Source organism: Bos mutus, chromosome 8 (genome assembly GCF_027580195.1).
Source record: "Bos mutus isolate GX-2022 chromosome 8, NWIPB_WYAK_1.1, whole genome shotgun sequence".
Classification (NCBI taxonomy): Eukaryota; Metazoa; Chordata; class Mammalia; order Artiodactyla; family Bovidae; genus Bos; species Bos mutus.
In genome coordinates, this window is record NC_091624.1 from 33,480,404 (window position 1) to 33,499,838 (window position 19,435).

Below are 19,435 nucleotides of genomic sequence, written 5' to 3' on the forward strand. Positions count from 1 at the left end.
CTTTGTAGCTTCTTGTTTGCTGGCAGGTTTTGGCATCTCTTGACCTGCAGACACACTACTCCAGTCTCTGCCTCCATCTTCCCTCTGTGTCTGTGTCTCTCCACCTCTTTAGTCATTCTGATTTGGGGCCCACACCCCCACCCCGCTCCCCCCACTCCCTCCGACATTATTACAACTAACTTACATCTGTTCAGACCCTGATTCTAAACGAGGTTGTTAACAGGTTCATTGCCATGCTCTGGGTGGACATAAATTCAGGGTTACACTAACCCCCTACACCTTTCAGTGGCCAGGCCTCAGAAGTGCGCAGGGTCGCTTCCTGTACATTTGTTAGGAGCAAGTCACTAAGGCGAGACCAGGTGGAAGGGGTAGAAGTTAGACTCCATTCTAGGGGGGTGATGTCAGGAACTTGAGGGGTTATTTTTAAACCACCACATTTGTCTGGGTACAGATAATCCTCACACAAGCACCCAGTGAAATACTGTCTTCTTTGTACAGATGTATGTATGTGTACATATAAAACAGATTTTTAAGGGGCCTCCCTGGAAACGGAGCCTCGGGTTTTAGTTAGTTTTGGCAAAAGCTAACAGAGATTTTGTTGTAAAGATCTGTGTTGACTCCTTTGAGAATGGCACGGAGTGGCTCAGTTCATTCTTTTATTTTGTCAGAAAGCCAGTTAATGTTTGTGAGTCTGAAGACTTACCGAGAACTTGGGTGGTCTTTTGACTAGTTGTTGCCCCATAGCCACGTGGTGATCCTAAAGGTAGTTGAGGTACTAATTTCCTGATATCTGAGATGGTTGGAGGAAGAGTCTGGAAGGCCCTAAATTACCGAGTAGCACTTTGTTCAGGGAAGGTTGAGCTTCCTGCCACTGTGTCCATTTTCACTCGCCAAAAGTGAGAGTCAGGAGTGGTTTCCTTTTCCATAGTTTCGTCTGTGACATTCTTTCTAGGTTGGTTTCTTGCAGGCACGTATCTGCTATGACATGTTGAGATTTTTCACTAATTTGTTAAAATATGAAAACGGACACTGGACGATCCCCTGGAGAAGGGAATGACTACCCACTCCAGTTTTCTTGCCTGGAGAATTCTGTGGACAGAGGAGCCTGGCAGGCTACAGTCCAGAGAGTAGCAGAGTAGGACATGACTGAGCGACTAACACCACTATAGTGCAAAGAAAATTGTTTGAGTAATGTTTCTTTCCTTTGTGGTGGAAATACACTTCCTGTGTCATTCCTGACCTAACAAAGAAGTGAAGTGGAATGATGGGAGAGGGGACTTGGCAACACGTGAACTGTTCTGTGTCCAGGAAGAGAAAAGCTTCAATAGAAGAGGCAGTAGAAGGTGGAGGGAGGCGGGTCCTGTTCCACGTGCCTTGGCCCCGTGTTGTCACTCACCTGTGTGATCTGTGTCCCTGTCGAGGTGGCCTCTGAGCCGCAGGTTTATCCTCTGTGACAGGGTGATGTGGGTCCTGAGGAGGCTCTGGAAAGCATTATTTGAGGCAGGTGGCATGAAAATATCCTGCATTTCTAGGACTTTCCTGTCGTGAGTGATGCATAGTAGAGGTTTTCGTTGGGTGGTGAGAGCCCCAGGCCGTGTGGCTCCTGTTCCTGTTTGGACCTGAGGTGAGGGCTGCTCCCTTCAATCATAGCAGTGGTGGTTTCTATGAGTTGCTTCCTGTGGAAGATTCTGTCTTTTGAAAAGGAGGCAACAAATGTCAAGCAGTCTAGCCATTTGTCCTGCTTTGAAAGAAAAAGTGAAAGTATTCATTGCTCAGTCTTATCCAACTCTTTGGACCCCTGTGGACTGTAGCCTGCCAGGCTCCTCTGTCCTTGAGATTTCCCAGGCAAGATACTAGAGTGGGTTGCCATGTACTTAATATAAGAACAACCATTTTAACGATTTTTCAGCGAGCAGTTCATTGGCATCAAGTACATTCACATCATTATGCGACTGTCACCACCATCCCACTCCAGAGCTTTCTCATCTTCCCACCGGAAGTTCTGTCCGTGTGAAGCACTGCCTCTGTGTCCTCCCCCCCACCCCCCTCCCCGTGTGGCGTCTGTGGTCCTGCCTTCTGTGTCTGTGGACTCGACTGCTCACAGCGCCCACTCAGCAGGATCTCACAGTGTTTGTGCCTTGGCGTCTGGCTTACTTCACTCAGCACACTCACGTTCTTATACCACTGCTCCCACACGCACACATGTACACTCACTAATCTCTTACTCATGTGCCCTTAAACCGTTTCTGGACCTTGAATAACCCAAGTTCTCATACTGTGTAGTGTCCTGGGTCTCTTAAACTCCCAAGAGTAGGTCTTGACCTCAACACTTGTGCCCATCTGTCTCTCAGCTCCTCCCTGTGGTCTGGACTCAGCCTCCTTCTGCTGCCCACCTGCCCCTGCACACCTCTCCCCGTCTCCCTCATGTCTTTTTTGGGGGCCCTGCTTGGCCTTCTCCCCACTGATGGGGGAGCCGGGGCAGTGGTGTGCAGACCCCACGTTGCGCAGGCGGATCAGGTGTGCTGAGTCCTGGGGTCCTTCAGTGGCCCCTGGGCGGGAAGACAGCCTGCTTTTCAGTGGCCCTGCCTCCTCTGGATGTGCGTGAGCTGTGGGTGAGTATCCGTCTCCCTTAGTTAGTCAGCAGTTTCTCACAGCTTCTCCTCATGCCTCACTCAGAGGGAAGTGCCTCCTCCTGCTGGTGCTTGCTTCCTGTCCGCTGTCATTTAGCCTCTCTGGGCTGTGGTTTTCGGCAGAGGCCTGTGGTGGAGAGGTGGGGTCCGGGTAGGCTGAGGCACTCCCTTTTCACATGGGCCAGGCTGTGGAGGATTTCTTCTGCTTCACTGGTGAACCCTCCGGCCTCTGCCCTGGGCCATTGGGAAATGTAGGGGGCAGGGCTCTTTTTGGTGGTGACGCACATTGCGGGGGTGAGGGTGCTGCTGGTTTGGGGAGGGGTGAGGGGAGCAGGGCTGCTGAACATGCTGCCATATGGAGAGCCTGTAAAGTAAAGAATGCCCCACCTTCACGTGTGCATGGTGTGCCCCCATTAAATGTCACAGGTCCATCTGGTAGGTTCCAGTTGGAAGCTGGGGCCAGGAGAAGTTACGTGAGGTGGCCAAAGATAAAGCAGATTTGTAGCATACCTGAAACCAGAATCCACGGAACCTTCCATCTCCTTCCACGTCTTTTTATTTTCTTCAAAAAAATTACCACCCTCCCCCATCTTCTTTCTGTTGCTCTCAATCTCTCTACTTATTTCTTTCTTGTTCCTCTCTTTTATCCCTTTATGCGCCTCAGAAACCCTTATGATAGCTGATAAATTGTTGGAGCTATATATACTGTGATAAGACGACTCAGTTGGGGGAGTGGAATTTGAATTGTCCCTGGGTGTCCATGGGGGTTGGTTCCCACACGCCCTGTGGATGCCAACCTCTGCAGTGCTCAGGCTGTACGTGTCAAGTGGCTGCATGCAGCCAGCCCTCACGTCCTGGGTTCAACCAGTTGCGGGTGTGGCACCCTCGGATACAGGGGGCCACAGGTAAGAAGTAACAAACAGGAAGTATCTATACCTCTAAAAGGTCTTGAACCTCTCTAGATTCCACTCAGAAAATGAAAGTTCCAGGATTCTCTGATTGTCCAGTAGTTAGAACTAGTAACTTTCACTGTGATGGCCTGGGTTTGATCCCTGGTCAGAGAACTGAGATGCTGCAAGCTGTGAGGCGTGGCAAAAAAAAAAAAAAAAGTTAATTTCATCTCATCATCATCTAACTCATCTTTCTTTTCCACTAAAACCAGCCTTGTACTTAAAAAGTTTGAAAAAGGATTTGTTCTTAACTTTGCTTTTCAGTTTTAGTTACTGGCAGTGCCACAAGAAGGGCTGATGCTGAAGCTGAAACTCCAATACTTTGGCCACCTGATGAGAAGAACAGACTCGCTGGAAAAGACCCTGATGCTAGGAAAGATTGCAGGCAGGAGAAGGGGGCGACAGAGGATGAGATGGTTAGATAGCATCACTGACTCAATGGACATGAGTTTGAGCAAATATGGGAAATAGTGAAGAACAGGGAAGCCTGACCTGCAGCAGTCCATGGGGTCCCAAAGAGCTGGACATGACTTAGTGACTAATCTTAGTGTGTACCGTGTGTAGACTAATCATAGAAAGTTTAAACATGAAAAAGTAGAGAGAGTGATCTAATGGACCCTCAGTGTCCAGCATCAAAATTCAGTGACTATACCTCATGTGGTTTGAATCATTCTTGTTTCAATGTGTATCTCTAAAATGTGGGATCATCTTTTTCTCGTAACTACCCTAGCCAAAATTCCCAATAATTTCTTAGTATCAGATATCCAGCCGGTGTTCACATTTCTGCACGTGATACTTGAAATCACAACAATGACTTAGGTCAGCTGTAGGGTTTTGGACTGGACACGTCACCTTACTGCTTGTGCCGTGGTTTCTCTGAGAACATGCATGTTCAGAGGACCAGCATTTGGCCCACAGGCACCATAATCTTGAAGCGTCTGGGCGACAGCTTGTCTGTTGTGGTGAGTGGTGCTGGTGTGAGTGTGTAATCCTATCAAGATGCCATAAATAAATAATCACTGACTGGCACTTAACTGATGCTGGTACACTCTCTTCTCCCCTGTTATTGCTCAGGGACTGTGCTATCTCCATGGACAGGTGGCTGCTGAGAACTGAGAAGTCCCAATTGAGATGCACTTTAAGCGTAAAAATGTGTTAGAGTGAAAGAAAAAAAGTGAAATATCTCATTAATACTGTTTTGTTGATTACATCTTGAAATGACATTTTGGCTATATTTAGATTAAATGTTAATATTTAATTTCATCTCTTTCTTTTAAATGGGATAGATTCACATAACATAAAGCACACACCTTTTAATCATTTTAAAGTGTATAGGTCAGTGGATTTTAGTGTGCACACAGTATTGTGCAAGCATACTAATGTTGTGCAAACTCTCTAATTGCAGAATGTTTTCATCGCCCCAAGAAGGAATGTGGGCCTGTGGACTGTTACTCCTCCCCGCACCCCTCCTCCTTCCAGCCCCCCAGGAACCGCTCATCTACCTTCTTCCTCTGTGGGTGTGCCTCTTCTGGGCATATAACCTTTTAGAGTGTGTCAGTACTTCTTTCTTTCTTTTTAAAAATATCTATCTGTTTATTTACTTGGCTGTGCCGGGGCTTAGTTGTGGCATGCAGGATCTTTACGAGTGGCACGTGGGGTCTAGTTCCCTGACTAGGGAGTGAACCCAGGCCCCCTGCATTGGGAGTGCAAGTCTTAGCCACTGGCCCACCAAGGAAGTTCCTTCGTTTCTTTTTATGAGTGAATAATATTCCACTATATGGATAGACTACTTTTATTTATTAATTCATCACTTGGACATTTGGGTTGTTGCCACTTTTTTGGCTGTTAGGAACAATTCTGCTGTGACCATCTGTGGACAATTTCTGTGTAGACATGTGTTTTCAGTTCTCTTGGGTATATACCTGGGCTTCCCTGGTAGCTCAGATGGTGGTAAAGAATCTGCCTGCAATGCAGGAGACCCAGGTTTGATCCCTGAGTCAGAAAGATCCCTTGGAAAAGGGAATGGCAACCCACTACAGTATTCTTGCCTGGAGAATTCCGTGGACAGTCTACCTAGGGTCATATACCTAGGAGTAGAATTTCTGGGTTGTTTAATAAGTATTTAGCTTTTTTTCCCCTTAGTTTTATTTATTTATTTTTGTTTGTGCTGGGTCTTCACTGTTGTGCAGGCTTTTCTCTAGTTGCAGCTGTGTGCTGTGCTCAGTCGTGTATGACTCTTTGTGACCCCATCGACTGAAGCCCACCAGGCTCCTCTGTCCATGCGATTCTCCAGACAAGAATACTGGAGGGGGTAGCAACTCCCTTCTTCAGGGGATCTTCCCAACCCAGAGATCATACTCGCATCTCTTGCCAAGTCTGCTGCATTGCAGGTGGGTTCGTTTCCGCTGAGCCACCAGGGAAGCCCCTGTTTACTTTGTGAGGAGCTGCCAAATTGTTTTCTGCAGCGACTTCACCATTTTACATTCTCATCATCTGGCTGGGAGGTTTTCAGTTTCTCCACACCCTTGTCAATGCTTGTTATTTCCCTTTTGTTTGATTCTTTAAATTGGCACCATCCTGGTGTGCGTGTTGGTTTTCGGAACATGGTAAGCTGTTGCAGACTTATTGCTTTGAAAGTTTACTATGGAATGTTGAGGTTATTTTCTTAGGAATCTAATGGAGAAATAGGTTGATCAATTATACTTGCTTCTGAAATAGAATGGCTATGATACATTCATTTATGGGCGATTCATTCCAAGGCCTTCTGAGCTAGTGTCTAATTGAATTTTGGTGGCACTTACTGCTTCCTTGTCTGCTGCTGAGAATTCCCAGGAAACAGGTCACACAGACCAGGAAGTCCAGCTCCTGTAAAATCACTCTTTACCAAAATGCGAAAATCATCTGGGCTGTTTAGGGTGCAATATGTAATTAATTTAAACATAATTTTGTTTAATGCTGGTGATTTTTTTTCCTTTATTTTGAACCCCTCAAAAAACTAAAAGCATTTTCATAGTTTCCCTGAAAATGATTCAACAAGATTTTCAGTAAATATAAAACTGCATACATAAAGTTCTCAGTGGAGTTTTATGATCCTTTTCTCATTTACTTAAATGGAGACTGTTTTTCCATGCATCAGGAAGTAGGTTGGGGGAGATAACTAAAATATATTTTCTTTGGAAGAATAAAGTCACACGGGAGACAGAAATATCTTCAGATATATCAAGTTGCAGCAATTCCTAAACCCTCAGGCAGTTGCAAACTCTAGTAAGGACTTTTATTTTGGATGGAACTTCAGCAATACATCAACCATGTACTTCCAGATGTTCAAGCTGGTTTTAGAAAAGGCAGAGGAACCAGAAATCAAATTGCAAACATCCGCTGGATCATTGAAAAAGCAAGAGAGTTCCAGAAAAACATCTATTTCTGCTTTATTGACTATGCCAAAGCCTTTGACTGTGTGGATCACAATAAACCGTGGAAAATTCTGAAAGAGATAGGCATATCAGACCACCTGACCTGCCTCTTGAGAAACCTATATTCAGGTCAGGAAGCAACAGTTAGAACTAGACATGGAACAACAGACTGCTTCCAAATAGGAAAAGGAGTATGTCAAGGCTATGTATTGTCACCCTGCTTATTTAACTTACATGCAGAGTACATCATGAGAAACGCTGGGCTGGAAGAAGCACAAGCTGGAATCAAGATTGCCAGGAGAAATCTCAATAACCTCAGATATGCAGATGACACCACCCTTATGGCAGAAAGTGAGGAGGAACCAAAAAGTCTCTTGATGAAAGTGAAAGAGGAGATGAAAAAGTTGGCTTAAACCTCAACATTCAGAAAACGAAGATCATGGCATCTAGTCCCATCACTTCATGGGAAATAGATGGGGAAACAGTGTCAGACTTTATTTTTTGGGGCTCCAAAATCACTGCGTATGGTGACTGCAACCATGAAATTAAAAGATGCTTACTCCTTGGAAGAAAAGTTATGACCAACCTAGATAGCAAATTAAAAAGCAGAGACATTACTTTGCCAACAAATGTCCGTCTGGTCAAGGCTATGGTTTTTCCAGTGGTCATGTATGGATGTGAGGGTTCGACTGTGAAGAAAGCTGAGAACCAAAGAATTGATGCTTTTGAACTGTGGTGTTGGAGAAGACTTTTTGAGAGTCCCTTGGACTGCAAGGAGATCCAACCAGTCCATCTTAAAGGAGATCAGTCCTGGGTGTTCATTGGAAGCACTGATGCTAAAGCTGAAACTCCAGTACTTTGGCGACCTTATGCCAAGACTTGACTCATTGGAAAAGAGTCTGATGCTGGGAGGGATTGGGGGAAGAAGGAGAAAGGGACGACAGAAGATGAGATGGCTAGATGGCATCATCGACTCGATGGACATGAATTTGGGTAAACTCCGGGAGTTGGTGATGGACAGGGAGGCCTCAGTGCAGTTCAGTTCAGTTCAGTCACTCAGTTGTGTCTGACTCTTTGCGATTCCATGAATTGCAGCACGCCAGGCCTCCCTGTCCATCACCAACTCCCGGAGTTCACTCAGACTCACGTCCATCGAGTCAGTGATGCCATCCAGCCATCTCATCCTCTGTTGTCCCCTTCTCCTCCTGCCCCCAATCCCTCCCAGCATCAGAGTCTTTTCCAATGAGTCAACTATTCGCATGAGGTAGCCAAAGCACCGGAGTTTCAGCTTTAGCATCATTCCTTCCAAAGAAATCCCAGGGCTGATCTCCTTCAGAGTGGACTGGTTGGATCTCCTTGCAGTCCAAGGGACTCTCAAGAGTCTTCTCCAACACCACAGTTCAAAAGCATCAATTCTTCGGCGCTCAGCCTTCTTCACAGTCCAACTCTCACATCCGTACATGACCACAGGAAAAACCATAGCCTTGACTAGACGAACCTTGTTGGCAAAGTAATGTCTCTGCTTTTGAATATGCTATCTAGGTTGGTCATAACTTTTCTTCCAAGGAGTAAGTGTCTTTTAATTTCATGGCTGCAGTCACCATCTGCAGTGATTTTGGAGCCCCCCAAAAAAATAAAGTCTGGCACTGTTTCCACTGTTTCCCCATCTATTTCCCATGAAGTGATGGGACCGGATGCCATGATCTTCGTTTTCTGAATGCTGAGCTTTAAGCCAACTTTTTCACTCTCCTCTTTCACTTTCATCCAGAGGCTTTTTGGTCCCTCTTCACTTTCTGCCATAAGGGTGGTGTCATCTGCATATCTGAGGTTATTGATATTTCTCCTGGCAATCTTGATTCCAGCTGTGTTTCTTCCAGTCCAGCATTTCTCATGATGTACTCTGCGTAGAAGTTAAATAAGCAGGGTGACAATATACAGCCTTGACGTACTCCTTTTCCTATTTGGAACCAGTCTGTTGCTCCATGTCCAGTTCTAACTGTTGCTTCCTGACCTGCATACAGATTTCTCAAGAGGCAGATCAGGTGGTCTGGTATTCCCATCTCTTTCAGAATTGTCCACAGTTTATTGTGATCCACACAGTCAAAGGCTTTGGCATAGTCAGTAAAGCAGAAATAGATGTTTTTCTGGAAGTCTCTTGCTTTTTCCACGATGCACCAGATGTTGGCAATTTGATCTCTGGTTCCTCTGCCTTTTCTAAAACCAGCTTGAACATCAGGAAGTTCAGAATTCACGTATTGCTGAAGCCTGGCGTGGAGAATTTTGAGCATTACTTGACTAGCGTGTGAGATGAGTGCAGTTGTGCGGTAGTTTGAGCATTCTTTGGCATTGCCTTTCTTTGGGATTGGAATGAAAACTGACCTTTTCCAGTCCTGGTATGCTACAATTCATGGGGTCGCAAAGAGTCGGACTCGACTGAGCGACTGAACTGAACCGAAGGGTAATGAGTGGAGGAGGGACAAGTCAGATTGCCGTAATTGTTGTAGAAATGATTTGCCTAGGACATTGGCTTTCGGAATTATCAGCATATAATTATTGAAGTGCCCTTTTTCTTTTTGTGTCCTCTTTCATCACTGATATTCAGCGGGAAGGTGGTTTGTTAGCTATGCAGGGTAGAGATTTAAGGGTGCAGTTCAGCTGTGTTAAATATATTCACATTGTTGTGCAGGAAGTATCTGGAACTTTTTCACCTTGCAGCGCTGAGTCTATGCCCAGTAAACACTAGTCTGTCCAACCTACCCCACCCCTTGCCCTTGGCAGCCACCTTTCTGCTTTATGTTTTCATGATTTTGTCTGCTTTAGACACTGTGCATATAATAGAATCATATAGTGCTTGCCCTTTTTTGATTAGGTTAGCATGATGTCCTCAAGGTTCACCTACATTTTGACATGTAACATTCTTTTTAAAGGTTGTGTAGTATACTATTCCATTGTATGTATGTGCCACATTTTTGTTTATTTCTTTAAATTTTTTTTTAATTTATGATATAGTGTTAGTTTTAGGTGTACAGTAATGTGAATCAGTTATACAGACACATAGATCCCCTCTTTTTTTAAAGATTTTTTCCACATAAGCCATTACAGAGTATTGAGTGGAGTCCCTAGGCTGTAGAGCAGGTTCTTATTATCTGTTTTATATACAGTAGTGTGTATATGTCGCCCCAGTCTCCCAGTTTATCCCTCCCAATGCTTTTGGCCACCTGGTGTGAAGAGCTGACTCACTGGAAAAGACCTTGATGCTGGGAAAGATTGAAGGCAATTGGAAAAGGGGTGGCAGAGAACGAAGTGGTTGGATAGCATCACTGCCGCAGTGGACGTGAGTCTCAGCGAACTGGGCGGTAGTAAAGGACTGGGAGAAGGGGAACCTGGTGTGCTGCGGTCCGCTGGGTCACAAGGAGTCAGACATGACTCAGCAACTGAAAAACAGCACCTCTGTTTTTAGAGTCTACATATAAGCCATATCATATAATATTTGTCGTTCTTTGATTTACTTCACTCAGTATCAATCTCTAGGTCCATCCAGGTTGCTGCAAATGGCATTACTTTGTTCTCTCTTGTTGCTGAGTGATATTACATTGTGTGTATGTATCACATCTTTTTTATCCATTCCTCTGTTTATGGACATTTAGGTTGCTTCCATGTCCTGGTAAGGTAAATAGTACTACAGTGTGTAATGGAGTGCGTATTTGAATTATAGTTTTCTCCAGATACATGCCCATGAATGGGATTGCTAGGTTATATGGTATTTCTATTTCTAGTTTTTAAAGTAATTTCCATACTGTTCTCCATAGTGTCTGTACTTAGTCACGGGCTTAGCATGTCCTCAAAGGTTCGTGCATGTTGTAGCATGTGACATTCTTTCTTTTTAAAGGCTGTGTACTGTTCCATTGTTCGTATATGTTGTATTTCCTTTATCCATTCATCCATTGAGGGATCCTAGGTTGCTTCAGTTCGTGGTGCTGCTGTGAACATGGATGCAGATATCTCTTCAAGATCCTGCTTTGTGTTCTTCTGAGTATATATCTCAAAGTGGGACTGCTGGGTCTTGGGGCCATGTTTTGCCGTTTTAATAGAACATGTGCAAGCCTTTTCTGAGAGTAGCAGGAGCTATGAGCTGTGTGGATATGACTCCCCGCTGGCCCACATGGAAGGTGATGGGCCACGGTTGTGATGTTCCCTCCCTGAGAGATTAATTGTACAGATGGTATCACTGTGACTTGTTTCCTGTTGTGCCAGACCTCCTGAAATAAACACCAGAATCGTTTGGCCAGATTTTGTTTCTAGGTGTGCATCCTTGTATTCATAAACACCTTCCTCTAGAAAGCCCAGTCCAGGACGAAGAAAGACTGAGGGCTGGACAGAGAGATCCATCAGGAAATGGAAGCACAGAAGGGTGCCGGGAGGGCGTCATTGTCCTCCTTTACCCAGGAATGGGCAGAAGCCAGTCTTCAGGTAACAGCCAGCTGGTCGACAAACTTTGTTGATTATGACACAGTAAGAAACTTCATGTTGTGGCCTACTTAGCTCTGTGTACAAAAGATCACTTACCTGTGTGATGCAGACTGCTGTTTGATGTCACCTCTCCTTCAGGGTACAGCACCAGGTACAGTCACTAGATCACTGTCCTGCTGGGGTTTGGATCCCCATTTGTCACTGGGTTGCAGTCCTGCTGGGGTCAGATCCCCGTTTGGCAGGCGTGCAGTGAGGAGGAGCTTCATCTCTGGGGCAGGCCTGCCAGGCTCGGACTTGGGCTCTGCCTGTTTGCTGTTGAGAAGGCCACGTGAAATCAAGTCTCTAAAGCCACCTGTGCCTTAGTTTCCTTTCCCCCACAGTGGGATTGTGTTTTGCCTCCTCACACAGCTGTGTGAGGGTCACAGGGCTGAGGTGTGGAGCGCCCTGGGGCCACCTGGCACCTGGTGGTGACTCTGTGCCTGTGTACAGGCTGCTGGTTACACTGAGCCCCGCGATCACATGCTTACTTTTTTGTGTTCTTCTTTGTTTTCCTGAGGCCTCCGTTGCTTTGTCCTCTGTTGTGGGCATTCCCAACATGTAGCTAGCTGGGGGTGATCCCCTCTATCCCCTGAGCTTGCAGTCTGGATGGAAGGAGGAATGTTGGAAGTTAGAAAGGATCAGGAGGCTTCACAGGTGGTGGCGGTGGTTCAGTTGCTCAGTCGTGTCCGATTCTTTGCAATCTCATGGACTGTAGCACGCCAGGCCTCCCTGTCCTTCACTATCTCCCGGAGTCGGCTCAATTCATGTCCATTGAGTTGGTGATGCTGTCCGACTATCTCATCCTCTGCTGCCTTCTTCTCCTTTTGCCTTCAGTCTTTCCCAGCATCAGAGTCTTTTCCAGTGAGTCAGCTCTTCATATCAGGTGGCCAAAGTATTGGAGCTTCAGGCATCAGTCCTTCCGATGAGTATTTCAGGGTTGATTTCCTTTAGGATTGACTGGTTTCATCTCCTTGCAGTCCAGCGACTGTCAAGAGTCTTCTCCAACACCACAGTTCAAAAGCATCAGTTCCTTGCCACTTAGCCTCCTTTATGGTACAACTCTCACATCCATACATGACTACTGGAAAAACCATAGCTTTGACTGTCAGGCAGGTGGAGCGGTTGCTGAACACCCACCCCTAGCCAGTTTTAACTTCTGGTTGAGACGGACTGTACCTGGGTTCCCCCAGAGAGAGACCGCAGTTACTGTGGGGTTGCTGTTTCTGCAGGCATGGAGTGGAGACAGCCAGAGGAGCCGCCCACCCTTGCCTGGGCTGCAGGCTGGTGGTGGGACACCGATACTACTCCTCCCCAGGCATCCAAGTTCATACCGGGGGGCTGGTGCAGGGGCTACTCCCCAGCCTTTCTCCCACAGTCACGTCCCGTCAGGGCTTTTCTAAGTTGTCGGGTTGTCAGTGTTTCATTTTACATGTTTATCTTCTTTGCAGGCCGTTTTAGTGAATAATATCACCACAGGCGAGAGGCTCATCAGAACCTTGCAAGGTAAGTTCCACTCCCCACTTTACACCAGATGTCAGGTTTGTTGGGAAAAACCCAACTTTGCTCCATCCTATTCTGGGGTCTCTTATCAAAATATGATGATGGGTAGAAAGTGTTAGTTGCTTAATCATGTGCAACTCTTCACAACGCCATGGACTGTAGCCCGCCAGGCTCCTGTGTCCATGGGATTCTACAGGCAAGAATACTGGAATGGGTAGCCATTCCCTTCTCTAGGGGATTTTGCTGACCTAGGGATCGAACCCAGGTCTCCTCCATTGCAGGCACGTTCTTTACTGACTGAGCCACCAGGGAAGCCCTAATGATGGGTAGTGTTGGAGTAATTGAGTAATCTTTATTCTTTTTGCCAACTGTATGTCTTTATCTTTTTACAGTGTTATTGAATACATTGCAAGCTGTTATGAGGAGATTTCAGATTCTTATTTTGTGATACATTAAGAAATATATAAATGATACGTGTGTCGTCTGTTTTATATATATACATATTATGTATATATGATATACGTATGCTCTCGTTTCATTGGGTTTCCTGAATTCAGATTTTCTTCATGAAATTTATATAAAAGTGATTCAGCCCAATTTAATTGCGTATCTTTGCTGCTCTCACTCAGTTTGGCAGCCAGAGTTTGTTTTTCTTTGGGCCCTTCCGCAGCAGTGGAGAAGGTGGAGATGGGGTGAGCCCCTCTGTGTGGTGTGACCAGAGGGGCCAGAGGGGCCACTGCAGCCTTACTACCTGGTGAAGGGAGCACTGGGTCCTGTGATCCTTGACCTGACCCTGGTCTCGCCTGTGCCCCTAGTTAGGAACTCAGCGCCTTCAGCCTCAGTTTCCACCTCTAAGATGGGAAGGTCAGTCTAGAACTGGGCTGCAGAATAGTAGCCCTGAGACCCACTATGTGGGACTCGTTTAGGCAGTAAACATTTGTGATGTGGCTCATGGGACAGAAGAACTGGAGTTTTAATTTTTGTTTACTTTTCTGCAATTTAAAATTAAAACTGATACTTGTCTCAGTTATTGGGAAGCTTAAGTATCTTTGGGACAACTCGCTTATACCAGTATTATTTTAATTGTATATATTATGAAATCTAAATTCAGATCAAGAAGTCCCAATTCCTCTTTAACATCTGAATTGAGATGTGCTACAACTGTAAAATACACACCAGGTTTCAAAGACTTAGTATTAAAAAAAAAGTATAAAATATCTCATTCTTTTTTTTTTTTTTTTACATTAATTCTGTGTTGCCATGATCATATTTTAGATCTGTTGGGTTAAATGAAATATATTATTAAAATTAATTTCACCTGGTTTTATTTACTTTTAAAAAATGTGGTTCTAGGGAATTTTAAATGATCTGTGTGGCTTATATTAATTATAGTCCTTTTCAGCAGTGCTGGTCTAGAACTCTAATTCCAAACCAGCTTCTAAGAATATTAATAGGGGAAACGCAGAGTTACACTAAGTTAAATGGGTCAGTTGACTGCCGGGGTTTCTCAGAGCTGATGACCTGCTGGTCTGTCCTCAGGGATGGCATACAGCCTGCAGCCTATCTTATACTTAGTATTTTAAACAGCCTTAATCAGGTGTGATTTACATGTGATAAACTACACATATTCAATTATTTTGGCTGCACTGGGTCTTTGTCACAGCATGCAGGCTTTCTCCAGTTGTGGCACATGGACTTGGTTGCCCCGTGGCATGTGGTATCTTAGCTCCTCAACTAGAGATCGAACCTGCGTCCCCTGCACTGGAAGGTGGATTCTTAACCCCTGGACCACCAGGGAAGGCCCCCGCACGTATTTAAAGTGCGGTCCCACTAGTTTTGACACGAGTGGCTCTTCAGGAAACCACCGCAGCATCAACACAGTGAACACGTCTATCACCCCAAGAAGCTTCTTTGTGCCCCTTGATAGTCCTCCCCAGGCCCTGTCTGATCTGCTTTCTGTCCCTCTAGTCTGTAGTTTTCATGATTTTGTGTATATGGAATCAGATGGCATATACCCTTTTTTGTGAACCTTCTTTCACTCAGCATAATTATCTTGAAATTCATCCGTGCTACTGGGGCTGCAGTAAATAGTCTGTTCCTTTTTTATTGCTGAGTAGTATTCCACCGTCCTGGGTTTGGTTTGTTACGAAATTTATGTTTTTTAGGTTAAGTTTATTGAAGTATAATTTATACACAATGAAGTTCTCCCTTTGTAGTGTACCTTTCAGTGTATTTTGACATAAAGTCAAGACATAGCTCATGTCCCACTCCAGGAATTCCTCCCCGCCGCCCTCACTTCAGCCTCAGGCACCCAGTGAAACATTCTCTACTCCCGTAGTTTTGTCTTTTCAAGCATGTCATATAAATAAATGCTTTTGAGGTGGATCCATGTTGCAGTGTGTATCAGCAGTTCAGAGTGTCTTTCACTTTTTAAAAATTTTAAACCGCTCCCCCCAGCACACCCGTCTCCCCTCTCCCCACTGCCCCAAGAGCCTCCTGGGTCTAGAACTGTGATGACCGACCTTGGGGAAGCTCAGGTCTGTCCGGGGCTGTGTCCCAGGCCCTCGTCGCTGTCCTCAGCCCATTCCGGTGTCACCTTTGTGGCACTTCTTCCTTCTGCCGCAAACTTAGTTGTTGGTCAGTGAGCTGCTGCTTTTTTTTGCAGAGCTTTTACGAGCCAGGGCTGCAGCCATGGGGCAGATGGATTTCCTCAAAGAAAGCTGTTGTTTCCCAAACAGGAGGGTCGGTGACTGAGTGCACAGGAGGCCTCAGAGAATAATTGGGCTGTGAGCAAATAACAGGAGAAGGATACTGGCAGGTAGCCTGGGGGCTGAGAATGGGGTGCGGAGGGATTACGTAGGCGAGGCTGCTTCTCTGACCAGGTGTTGAAATCGATTTTTCAGACTGAAGGATATGGAGCTGCTGAGAGCAGCATTGTGAGCAGTTCAGGGTGTGTTATGTCTAGGAGGGAAACAGGCGATAGGACCTCCTGATGCGTTGTAAGGGTTGGAGGTCAAAAGGACATTTAGGAGAAACATGTGGGAAGGAATCCGGGTGCTGGTTCCTATAGGATCACACACCTTCTGGGCTGCTTCCCGGATCCGGGTGGGGAGGTTCCTGGGGTGGGGCCCTGGCCTCATCGCTTCCTCTTTCCCCCCTTGTTCTCTTGGTGCCCCGGCCCCTTGTGTTCCCATGGTGGGTGTTGGTGTGTCTTCTGTGCTCAGGATGGCCGTGCCGGCGACCCCAGTCATTTCGTGTCCTCCTCTTGGTTTAGACCAGTTAAAGGCCCTGCAGAAGAGTTATGGCAGGCTGCAACAGGATGTCCTCCAGTTTCAGAAGAACCAGACCAACCTGGAGAGGAAGTTCTCCTACGACCTGTAAGTTTGTCCGCATCACGTGTGCGCCGCTCAGGGGCTGTTAGCCATCATGCAAGAGGGCAATTCTCCTTAGCAGGAAATAACTAACTCCATCTACCAAAAAATACATAACTGAGAACTCTGTAAAGTGCAGGTGTACTAGTTAAATCGGTAATCGAAAGCCTTTAAAAATCTGTTCCAAAAGTGCTCAGATGTGACCTAAGTCAAAGTCATAGACTTTAAGGAGTTTGGTATAATATTCATGTAATTTATCACTCGGCATTGGTACTGTGGACATTTTGTTTCCTTGAGGCTTTTAAGTGTCTTTCCAAATTTTTGCAATGAGAATGGAGTTTTTTTTTTAACTTTATAGAGTTAGGATTGACAAATAATCATTGTGTGTGTTTAAGACATAAAAGCATGATATTTTGATACACCTATACATTGTGAAATGACGCCCATGTCCGTCCATAATCCCCTGTCTTTACCTTTATGTGTATGGTGAGAACACTTAAGATCTAGCAAATTGCAAGTGTAAAATGCATTATTGTTAACTGTAGTCACCATGCCGTAGATTAGATCTCCAGCATATAGTTAGGACAGTCTGTTTTAAGCTAATGACTTTAGTAGCATACAAAAACTCTATACTTATACATATCAGAGTACTTTTGTGGTCAAAAGAATAAACATTTAAAAAGTTTGGCTAAACCCCTTAGTAAGATAGTAAAAACCAATTTAGAGGGTAGAGAGTAAAGTTGTAGTCTGTTTATTTTTCTCTCCCTTTTCCTTCATAGAAAGAGTATACCCCAGACACAGGAAATTTGGGATTCAGAGACAACCAGCTGCCCATGACCCCAGCCCTCTTTTTTCTTTGATGTATTGTTATTGTTCAGTTCGATAAGTTGTGTCTGATTCTTCGTGACCTCATAGACTGTAGCATTCTAGGCTCCTCTGTCCTCTGCTGTCTCCCAGAGTTTGCTCCAATTCATGTCCATTGAGTTAGTGATACTATCCAACCATCTCATCCTCTGCCGCTCTCTTCTCCTTTTGCCTTTAATCTTTCCCAGCATCAGGGTCTTTTCTAATGAGTCAGCTCTTCGCATTAGGTGGCCAAAGTATTGGAGCTTCAGCTTCAGCAACAGAACTTCCAATGCATATTCAGGGTTGATTTCCTTTAGGATTGGCAGGTTTGCTCTCCTTGCAGTCCAGGGAGCTCTCAAGAGTCTTCTCCAGCACCACAGTTTGAAAGTGTCAGTTCTTCGGTGCTCAACGTTCTTCAGTGGTCTGACTCTTACATCCGTGCATGACCACTGGAAAAACCATAGCTTTGACTATACAGAACTTTGTCGGCAAAGTGATGTTTATCTTTTTAATACACTGTCTAGGTTTGCCGTAGCTTTCCTTCTGAGGAGCAAGCGTCTTTTTATTTCATGGCTACAGTCACCGTCCTCAGTGATTCTGGAAGCCCAGCACTGCTTCTGTGTTTTCCCCTTCTGTTTGCCATGAAGTCCTGGGACCGGATGCCATGATCTTGTGCAAGGCTCTTTGTACTTGTTTTTGGAAGGGCTGAGAGCAAGTGAAAACAGTATTTCCCTTTTGTAGATTTACAAATTTGGAAATGGCTGTGCACCTGCTCATTGCCAATCCTGAGCTTCTGGGAAGTTGTTTGATCACAGTGACTTGCACATATTTTGTTCTTTGCTGACACAGGCATCTTTTTGTTTGCTCCGTTTAGGCTACTGTGCACTTGTCCACCTCCTGTGGCTTGTATGTTCATGAGAATTTTATTTCCATGAATGTTTCACCAGGTCTTTCCTTGATCTCTATATTGCTGTCCAAGGTCAGATGCTCTGTCTTCCCTTTTTTTCTGCAGTTCTGATGCCCTTCTGTGTGTGGTACTCTGAGACCCAGCAAGTCCTTTGAACTAAAGGTTTGTTGCAAGAGTGAGAGGTTGAGTACAGTTACACTTGGCTCTGAAATACCTGCAGCTCCAAAGAGGCAGCCAGGGGATAGAGAGAGCCCTGCTCAGTCTGGTTTCTGGGTTCAGCCTTACCTCTTTCTGTCTCTGTGACCCTGGTCAGTGTTGGTCTGATCACTCCTAACTTCCTTATTTGTATGTGTGTATGTGTATATGTATTTATTTAATTGCTATTTCTTTTGGGGGGAAATATTTATTTTTTCAAGTCTGTTGAGGTCTTTTGTTCTTTTTTATTAATTCTAAATAATTTCCAGCTGTTCTGTCTTACAGTGCTTTTTGACCCCTTTCTCCCTTGCTTCTCTGTCCGAAACTCCAAACAAATGTATAACAAAACTACTCCTGGAATCCTCACGTTCTTATCTTTCTCTTTGGTATTTTCTGTATTTTTATATTGGGAATAATTTTAAATTTTAAAAATTATACAATTTTTATAATTGTAGAACTGGATTATAACCCAGTACTGTTTCCATTTATAGTTATTACAAAATAATGGCAAGATTCCCTGTGTTGTACAGTATACACCTATCTATACCCAGTAGTCTGTACCTCTCTCTCCCCACTATATTTCTCCTATATTTCCCCTCTGCCTTTCCCTCTCCCCACTGGTAACTAGTTTATATCTTTGAGTCTTCTTTTTTATTTTATATTCAGTAGCCTGTTGTATTTTTTAAATTCAACATAGAAGTGGTATCATACAGTATTTGTCTTTCTCTGACTTAGTTCAATTAGCATAATGCCCTCCAAGTCCATCCATATGCTGAAGATGATAAAGTTTCATTTTTTTTTAATTACTGAGTAGTATTCCTATGTGTGTGCACACACACATACATGTATCACACTTTTGATCTATTCATCTATTTATGGACACTTAGGTTGCTTCCATCGGAGAAGGCAATGGCGCAACCCACTCCAGTTTGATCTCTGGTTCCTCTGCCTTTTTTAAAACCAGCTTGAACATCTGGAAGTTCACAGTTCACGTATTGCCTGCCTTTTGAGAATTTTGAGCATTACTAGCGTGTGAGATCAGAGAAGGCAATGGCACCCCACTCCAGTACTCTTGCCTGGAAAATCCCATGGACAGAGGAGCCTGGTGGGCTGC

The 19,435-nt window shown here is 44.9% G+C and overlaps 1 protein-coding gene across 6 annotated transcripts in view; it reads left to right on the plus strand.

The window, feature by feature from the left end:
- Positions 1-19,435, plus strand: part of GOLM1 (golgi membrane protein 1) — a 60,774-nt gene that overhangs the window by 19,356 nt on the left and 21,983 nt on the right. For all 6 annotated transcript variants that reach the window (XM_070375384.1, XM_070375385.1, XM_070375386.1 and 3 more), the window contains exons 4-5: positions 12,951-13,005; positions 16,277-16,379. In XM_070375384.1, coding sequence (XP_070231485.1) covers positions 12,951-13,005; positions 16,277-16,379 — 158 coding nt within the window. The remainder of the gene's footprint in view (positions 1-12,950; positions 13,006-16,276; positions 16,380-19,435) is intronic.